General features: G+C 36.5%; 1 protein-coding gene across 3 annotated transcripts in view; it reads left to right on the forward strand.

Moving 5' to 3' along the window:
* Positions 1-9,428, forward strand: part of KCTD8 (potassium channel tetramerization domain containing 8) — a 154,087-nt gene extending 144,659 nt beyond the window's left edge. The window contains exon 2 of one of the 3 annotated variants that reach the window (XM_039539143.1): positions 8,129-9,428. In XM_039539143.1, coding sequence (XP_039395077.1) covers positions 8,129-8,589 — 461 coding nt within the window. In that variant the 3' untranslated portion in view covers positions 8,590-9,428. The remainder of the gene's footprint in view (positions 1-8,128) is intronic. The other 2 variants (XM_039539144.1, XM_039539145.1) reach the window with 2 other exon arrangements.
* Positions 9,429-9,857: the final 429 nt, after the last annotated feature.

A 9,857-nucleotide genomic window follows, 5' to 3' on the forward strand; every position in this document is an offset into this window, starting at 1 on the left:
CACTACACTTACTTTAAGTCTAAAGAAAACCAAATGAAAGGAGGTTGTTAAAATAATGTCTGCAGAGTCCAACTCAAATGGAAGGGAACTATTAGAAACAAGGATTCTGATATATTAATCCTGTTACATCTGGTTGACAGAACTGGAGCCTCTGTTATGACTATCCTTACTTTTCTCAGTTTGTCAGCCACAAACAGTTTTGTTACATGCTATCTACTGGCCAGTTTTTGAGCAGCCTGGCTGATTTTTTTAGTGCCAGAACAGTTGCCGGTCAGCAGAAATAATTTACTGCATTTTTTGCTGTGCATCTGTGCAGCTACATGTACAGTGATCTTAACTACCAGCTGCACACGTCATGGCTGGGAGCATGCCGTGGCCTCCTGACCAGCACCCGAGCCCACCCTGCATATGTGCAGTGTGCTGGGACAAACACCAGCTAATGGGGAAGTGACTCCCTAGACCACACCTAAATCCCTCCAAATCTAAATAATTTTCAAAGATCTGAGCTCCTCCCAATAGTTCTCCCCAGCCCAGGGACCTTGCCCCCTTCACAGACTGGCTGCCTCAGAGGTGGCAACGCTAATAAGTCCATTAAGTTCAGTGGAGTTACTCCTGATCTACATCACTGTAAGTTGAGGGGAGTCAGATGCAACGATTCTGCCAGGGTTCCTCTCAACAGCTGGGCAAAGCTAAGCAAGAGAGGGCACGTGGATCCCCTCTCCTTTCTATATCACTATGTAGAGTACAGCCAGAAATCAGGTGCTTGTGTAAGTGACTGAGCTTCTAGACAAATTCTTAAGGTTTGTGATTTCACCCATTCTTTCATATCAGCAGGTGGGTCCAAGGATAGTCACTGGAGGGAACACACACTGGACCTCCAAAAATAAAGTGTAGGGGCCATTCCTCAGTGCATCCACCCAACATCCCTACCTAGGGATTCCACCCATCCATTTCTACCTACCTCAGCACTCTGCATAATATTGCTGTGTATCATTGTTGGTACCTACGCACATCTGCTGGTGGGGATGCAGCTTCTACACCCATAATATAGCCCTGATTATGCATGGAGCAACTGCTTTTGTTATGTAAGGGTGTTGAGTGTGGCTTGACAGTTTAAAAAGTCATCCTCCTCAGGCAACAATGCAAAGTTCTGAATGCTGATCAAAACAGAAAACTGCCTGCTGCGGCTAGGAGCAGACTTTGGCTTGTGTGCTCTTAGTTAGATGTAAGGTTAATGGAAGGTATTTAAAACAAGCCCTCCTTGTGTTACTGTAAAAAAAACACCACTACTTCTTTGGTTATGCATGAGATTATGGATGAGATCCACAAATTTAATGTAGATAAATGTAAAGTAATGCACATTGGAAAAAATAACCCCAACTATATATACAATATGATGAGGGCTAATTTAGCTACAACTAATCAGGAAGGAGATCTTGGCGTCATCATGGATAGTTCTCTGAAGACGTCCACGCAGTGTGCAGTGGCAGTCAAAAAAGCAAACAGGATGTTAGGAATAATTAAAAAAGGGATAGAGAATAAGATGGAGAATATCTTATTGCCCTTATATAAATCCATGGTACACTCACATCTTGAATATTGCATATAGATGTGGTCTCCTCATCTCAAAAAAGATATACTGGCATTAGAAAAGGTTCAGAGAAGGGCAACTAAAATTATTAGGGGTTTGGAACAGATCCCATATGAGGAGAGATTAAAGAGGCTAGGACTTTTCAGATACGATAGAAGTATATAAAATCATGAGTGGTGTGAAGAAAGTGAATAAGGAAAAGTTATTTACTTGTTCCCATATTATAAAAACTAGGGACCACCAAATGAAATTAATGGGCAGCAGGTTTAAAACAAATAAAAGGAAGTTCTTCTTCACACAGCACACAGTCAGTCTGTGGAACTCCTTGCCTGAGGAGGTTGTGAAGGCTAAGACTATAACAAGCTTAAAAGAGAACTAGATAAATTCCTGGAGGTTAAGTCCATTAATGGCTATTAGCCAGGATGGGTAAGGAATGGTGTCCCTAGCCTCTGTCAGAGGATGGAGATGAATGGCAGGAGAGAGATCATTTGATCATTCCGTCTGGCACATCTGGCATTGGCCACTGTTGGCAGACAGGATACTGGGCTGGATGGACCTTTAGTCTGACCCAATATGGCCGTTCTTATGAGATTTCAAAATAGCAAATGTTGCGAAGTGTACGACTGTTACAGGAGAGAAGAAACATCTGTTTTGATACCAAATCAAACTTATCTATAGTTTTTGTTCATATTTTGTATTCTTTTGTGAGTTTTATCTAATTGCACAACAAAAACTTAGGAAAACTCTCACTGTTGAAATGGAATGAAAATCCTAATTAGTGAAGTGAGTATAGTACTGAATGAGCTTGTATACAATTTAAATGGCTACTTATGAATATGTATTGAGTGATGCTATTGCAGCATTGTGTTTTTCTCTGTGACAGTATTCCCAAGTAATTGTTTCACCTGCTGGTCAATCCTCCTTTATGGCAGTCCAAGCAGGGAAAGAAAATAAGACAAAATAAATTAGTTCTGACAATGAAATTTGCAGGTTATTGCTATAATTCTAATAGTTCCATCTGAATTTATCCAAAGGCACAGTCAGTAATTGTTTATACTGTCATTAGTACAATGTAACACTATATACAGACTTCCAAGATCAGTGTTATCTAGGGCATGATTTCTCTAATGTGAGCCATTTTCTAATACCAGAGCTCATGCTTGGTATTCTGCCAAGTCTCTGTTAACATGTTTTTACATATGATGCAAATTCACATTAACATTATTTTGTTACACATGTTTGTAGGAAAGAAAATTATGAAAAATGGAAGAGCGAGTGGTGAAGATTAGGCATTTTTTCTAGGGCTTGTAAAATAATAGTTAACAAAGAAAAATGTGAGAAAATAGCATGGGAACTGAAAAAATTAACAAATAAAATTGTTTGAAATTATATTTTAAAAAATATAGGAAAAAAGGGACAATAAGAACTGTGTTGATTTTTGTGTACTGCAAAGTGGTGATTATATTGTCAGAACAAATTACAATAATAGGACCTTTGACAATAAAGCAGGAAAAAACTTAATACAAGTTCTGAATAAAGATTTCTTAAAACAAATGATTAGGACCAAGATTCTTAGACATGGATGTCTTAAATTCATATTTAAGCATCTCCGTAAGTGGATTGATTTTCACATGTGCTGAGTAACTGGAAGCTCCCACTAAAATCAGAGGTAACTTGGGGTGTAAATGTGATTAGCTCCTTAACTGTGGTGATTCTTGCTTCCACGTAGGGCTGGCTGGAAAATGAGAATTCTGTTTCACAGAAATTATTGAGGTTTGGGAATTTGTTTTTGTTACGAAGCACAATGGAAACAAGACCTTTCAAAAAAATTTGTGGCAAAAAAATAGGCGTGTGAGTGCGAGCAAGAGAGAGACCCATTCCAGAATAGCCAATAGTCTTGTGTTTAGGGCATTCACATGGGATGTGATTCAGAGCAGGGACTTGAATCTGGGCCTCCCATATCTTTCTCTTGATCTCTCTCATTGAAGCTATCTCACTTTGTATAAATAATGAAATATTGATTGGTTCAGAGAAAGAGAGACTGACTTTATAGCATAGTGGTTATAGAGCTCACTTGGGATATGGAACATCCAGGTTCAAGTCACTGCTCCAGTTCAGCCAGAGCTATTCTGGCATGGGTCTTCTTATTCTATCCTAGACCAGAGAAACTTTCTGGATGGACTTTTTGTGGAACCAGAAATGTTTTCTGTGAACGCTTCAATTTTGACAGATCAGCATTCTCTGATGAAAACACATTTAATCAAAAATTCCCAACCAGCTCCACTTGCATATACATGATTAACTTTATCATCATCACACAGGTTGAGAAACACTGCTTTACAGAACTAAACTAGGGTTGTCAATTAGGTTCCAAGTATGCAGAATTCAATGCACTTCTTGTGCTTGTAGTAGGCATTGGTGGATGCTGATTGTTCCTGACTTGTCTTTCAATGTTTCTATATTACGTTTTCCCCACCCTCATTTCCTTTCTTCTTGTATCTTCCAACATAGCTTTCTCCCAACCCTCTGGGGTGTGTAGGAAACCATTTTGGGAGGAGGTACCATGTCAGTGTTCTGGCTGTCTGCATCTCCCCAGTAAATCATCTTCAATGTATTTCCTTTCTGTTTGGCTGGATGTGCAATGCTGCAGCTTGCCCTCATTTTTATGGTTGCCTTGTGTAACCTACTTGCCAGGAAATGGCATTTTTCACAATAGGCATAATATTTTTTTAAAAAAATTACAGATTTATTACTAATAAGACATAAAACTAGACAGTTTTTGGACTAGTTGATTTCCCTGGAAGAAGATGACTTTCCAGTAAAACAGTTTCACTCAGTGTTTTCCCTTGTAGGTAATGCTATATCTAATAAAAAACCCTCTTGGAAAAGCAATACATCCAAAAAAATATGCATGTGTGATATCCTGAAGAAAAGATTAGATTGGATAGTGGTGTCCATTGTCTGACCTATCTCATACCAAATAAATCCCCCTCTTTATATATTTAGACAGGATTACTATGTATAAATCAAGAGGCAGTAATTAGAAATGAATGGATGAAAGTCCCCACCCAGATGGCTTTCCTCAAGGAGTCCTCATCACTTATGCCATCTTACCTTTTCAAAAAGGTGTTTAGGTAAAAGATATTGTAAAGACTGTCTTGATTCCAGGTTTACACCAGATGGAGTAAATATGACACAAGGTTTTCTTTTAATTCTTTTTTTGATACAAAGCACTTATCACTCACAGGCATGTGGTCCTAATCTTAAAGATAAATCGATTCATTCTCTTCAAATACTACATAACCATTCACACACCATTGAGCTTAACACTATTAAAGGGTAATTTCCCCTGAAGGAATTGTGCCCGCTGCAGCAATATTTGTGAGTCTTTTTATCATACAAAGGCAGGTAAAGAGATTAAAATAAAAGGCTTCATCAAGTGTGCAATCACATACACACTCTTTGCTTTGAACCGTCCATGTGTTCAAGCAGCAAATAAACATTCCTGAACATCTGAACACTTCTGTACATAATAAGAAGATCTGACTGTACTCAGCCCACTACCAAATGTTTTGTTGATGTTAGGCAAGTGAGATCCCTCTCCCCTGCGCTGAGTACAGAACTAGAATTATTATGGAAAAATCATTTTGTCCTTTTATCATCTGAACATAATAAAACCTAATGGAATAAATCAAGGGACATATCTTGCTTTGCCCATTTTCATAATCCTCATGATACTTTTATGATTCTCACCATTTCCTTTAGTTTCTCTATAATGATTCCTTAAGCACTTTACTATTACAGCTTTTGACTAATAGCAAACAGTAAGGTTACAGTAGGGCTTTTGTTATAACCCCCTCTTTTCACATATTCAAACTTTCTCGGAGATTTTCCTTTTGGGTTGAATGTTTTTAACATGGTTCACCCAAAGATGATTTTAAAAAACGCAAAATCTGTTTCACATTTTTGAGTTACTGGAAGGCAAATGATTATAGTCCTGATTTTCCTTTATGCTAAGGCTCCTTTACATTGCCCTGACAGAATAAAAGGGCCCTAATCACATTCCTATCCACTTTAAGGTCCCTTTCTTCTCAGAATAGTGTATAGAAGTCTTAATATAAATGAGATTTAGGGTCATATAATGTTTTCACTATAGAAAGATCAGGATGAAACCCTGGCCCCATTCAAGTCAATTGGTATTTTGCCATTGACTTCAATGGGGCCAGGTTTTCACCCTAACACTTTTTGCACATAAATTTTTTAAAAACATTGATGAACTTTTGGGAGCAGATCCTCAGATGTTGTCAAAACTTTTTTTTTTAGATGAAAAATGGCTTTTTGATAAAACAATTTTCCACAAAAACATTTAAATTGAAAATGTTCAGGTTATCATTGAAAAAATCAAAACACAACTTTCTTCCAGTTTTTTGTTTAAAACTGAAAAAAAATCACACTGATATTTGTTTTTATTGTTTGACAAAAATGGCAAGTATTTATTAGAAGTGTTTCATTTTTTGTCAAAAAAATGTGCTAGAAAAATCATTATTGCCTGACCTGCTCTATTAGCTAACACTTTATCTAATCTGTGTATTTAACAGAATTATTTGTTTCCTGATATGTTTTCCATTACTGTATATTGGACACAAGTGATGTGTTGAATATTTTTTTTTATTTTCAAATTATCATGATATTTATTTCCATCTCTATATTTATCCATATGTGTCATATTCAGCTGTAACTTCTGTACTGTGGAGGAAATAAGATTCTTCTGCTCCTAACACCCTTTTAATAGTTCATCAAAATAGAAAACCTGAAGTGTCTTAATGATCTATGCATATGCTTGCAACTTTTATGAGAACTCTGCAGTATAACAATCTCCTGTAAAAGCAAATCTACTCATAAACAAACAGAAAAAACCTGAGACATACTGTATGAATAAAAAAACTGTGAGTGGAGAAGAAAGATCATTACCAGTTTCACTACTGTACACACAGTAAAAGCAACATTTGAAATAAATGTAATAGGCTGAATTATAGAAGCTCAGAGAGGGTGTACACTAAACAGAGAGACTCTCCAAGCCAACTCCTTTCTTCTCCAGTGCATCTGCAGAGGAAGCAGCCAAATAATTTGGATTTGAATATGCTCACCCTAATTTTGAGTCTGATCTATGAATGTTTAAAAGAAACAAATATCTGTCCTTCAAAGTAAAATATGAATTAGTGGTAATATCACAATTCTTCTAGCGTTCCCAACTTGACATTTTTTTATTGTAGGAAACAGAGCTTGAGAGAATTTTCCATAACCTGTTCAGATAGTTTAGCTTTTTCTGTTTGCGAATTTTCCATGAGCAGCTGTTTTTTCAGACTTATTTAGAGAATATTTTCCGCTAATAATTCTTGGTCTATAGATTGTGGATAATTCATTGAAATATTCTTATCTGAAATTCCATATTTGAGCTGCGTTGGTTAGCTATGGTTGAACATACAGGACCCAAGAGATTGTTTCTGTTTCCAGTCTGGATGAGCATAGCTCTTAGAATCAGGTTTTCAGTACAAGTAATTACATTTAGGAATCCAATGTTCACTTTCCATGAATATTTTGTAATATTGTGGATAGATTTATCAATCATTTCTGTCAGTACCTTTGTTTGATAGAATCTACATGGAAAGCAAACAAAGAAGGGGGGCATGAATACAGGCAAAGCACATTCCTTTTTTTTTTATCTGAGCAAATATCCATGCAAAAAATATGTTCACCCAAGTCTACTATGAAGTCTTGTGACCTACAAAACTGCCCTTCTGCCTCTCTGGTAAACAACCCAAGGGAGATTATGTAGATGTGGTAGACATCACAGACACTAATACTAAACAAGTATGTGATAAGAATCAGGCCCCGAGACTCTTCATTAGTAGCATATATGATGCTACCTATAGAATAGTATTGCTTTGAGTCAGGTGCTTCAGTGCAATGGTGACATCTACAGAACACAGAACTAGTGGATATGTGTTAGAACATAATAACCCAGAGTTTCCTAAAACATAACCAGAACCCTAGGACCTTTTTTACTTAAGCAAAGGACAAGTTTTGCAAATTGTATGGCATTATTTTCCTAATACTCCAACAATCTAGTTTTCCATAATAAGCTACTTGGAGTATAATGGCAAAATAGCTCATTTAAACATGCCTGGAGGGATTTCTGGTGCAGATAATCTGTCAACATTATGCACATTTCATTGCCTGCAGAAGAATCCAAGAGATGAATTTATTCTTGACATGGAAATATATTTCAGTAGGGAGACTATTGTGTTAACTTCATATTGAACAGAAAGGTAGGTCCAGACTCTCAGTTGTGATAATATGGCATAGTGCTAGCAAATAAAATGAAGCCACACCATCCTATGCCAGCTGAGAACCTGATCTGTAGTTTACAAAAGTGTGTCACAAAATAGTGTTAAAAATTGTAAAAACAGAGCCTAATTTTCTGTTTAAGTTGCTGTCTAGTTAATGTTTATAATTTTTTTTTGTTGCTATTTTTAGGACCACCTCAGAGAACAGTCTCTCCCAAACAAGAACACGAAGAAAGGAAGCATGACAAAGTCACAGACAAAGGAAGCGAAAGTGGGACTTCCTGCAATGAGTTGTCCACCTCTAGTTGTGACAGCCATTCAGAGGCTAGCACTCCTCAAGAAAATGCTGCTAGCACCCAACAGTCAACAGCACACCAGCCAAATACTCTAACTTTGGATCGTCCATCAAAGAAGGCCCCAGTGCAGTGGATGCCACCTCCAGACAAACGCAGGAACAGTGAACTCTTTCAAACTCTCATTAGCAAGTCTAGAGAAACAAATCTTTCTAAAAAGAAGGTATGTGAGAAGCTGAGTGTTGAAGAAGAAATGAAAAAATGTATTCAAGATTTTAAAAATATCCATATTCCAGATTACTTTCCAGAGCGCAAACGGCCATGGCAGTCTGAACTCTTACAAAAATATGGGTTATAGTTAATTGCCTCCCTCATTAAGTATCTCTGGTGCATTTGATGTTTATTAAAGTTGCCACTATCCTACTGCTGTCCTCCTTATGGTCCACTCTGCAGTCAGAGTGATTCCTGCTGCTTATTTCTTTCTGTGAACAGTGGATGTTGGATAGTACACGGTTTCTTTAAAAAAAATTAAACAAATACAAGATGAATCTGGTCTAAACCATTTTATATTAGTAAAATAAAATGTGCATGATCAAGAAAGTTGGTTTTCATACTATAATCATCTGGGATTCATTGTCATTTTGTAACTCATCAAATAAAAAACCCAATCATCAGATCACTGCTCACTTTATGTCATCAGTAAAAGTTACTCAACCTTGCTATGGATGGAGAGAAACAGGGTTTTAAATTTGATAGAACTGGTTACAGAACCAAATCCCAATACTCTTTCAATGTTAATGCAATAAAGCAAATATCTATTTTGCATGAGCACAATGTTACAAATAAATCACACAAGAACAAGAGGTTTGTCTGTTGCTTGGGTAAATATTTGTTTAATGCCAAGCCTATAAGCATAAAATGTCTTGAGGATTGAATTTGCAGATCTGTGATTTTTTTGTGTGTACAGTGTTCTGTATGTAAGGATGGTGTAAATATGCCTTATACTGTTTCATTATTGCACCAACATTCATCTATTAGTGCTTGTCAGAACTATTTCTGTGAAATGCAAACTTAATGGCAGATTGTGAAAACTGGTTTGATGGTCTGAAAGTTTCTGTTATCATGTTAGTCAACAAAATTGGAGAAAAATAAAAAAGACATTAATGTATTTATTAAAAAGAACCATCTGGTAGATTTTCTCGGCTATCATTGTCTTCTTTGAGTAGATCTAAGGCTAATTGTTACAATTTGTTTTGTGTTTGCATAACACTTCAACTCTGTTACTGAAAAAAACAAAAACAAAGAAAATATGTTTCAACAGCCAGTAAGTAAATGTTTGGGTGCTAGAGTTTAATTGGAGTTTTTGACAGACACTCAGGAAGATCAACAGAACCACATTACTGATTTTAAAGCACACAACCAATTATGATAAAGATCTCAACCAGGAGTGCACTAACGAAATATTTTAACTGACCAAACAGAAACCAGTTCTGACAGCTATTGGAAAACTCCTCTTAAAATATTGGATTTCAAAATGTCAATAACCTGGTGTACTACATTTACAAATGATGAGGTTAGTATGAATATTCAACTCTAGAGTAGACAAAAACTGAATTCATAAACCAA

Source organism: Mauremys reevesii, linkage group 5 (assembly GCF_016161935.1).
Source record: "Mauremys reevesii isolate NIE-2019 linkage group 5, ASM1616193v1, whole genome shotgun sequence".
In the NCBI taxonomy this organism is placed as follows: domain Eukaryota; kingdom Metazoa; phylum Chordata; order Testudines; family Geoemydidae; genus Mauremys; species Mauremys reevesii.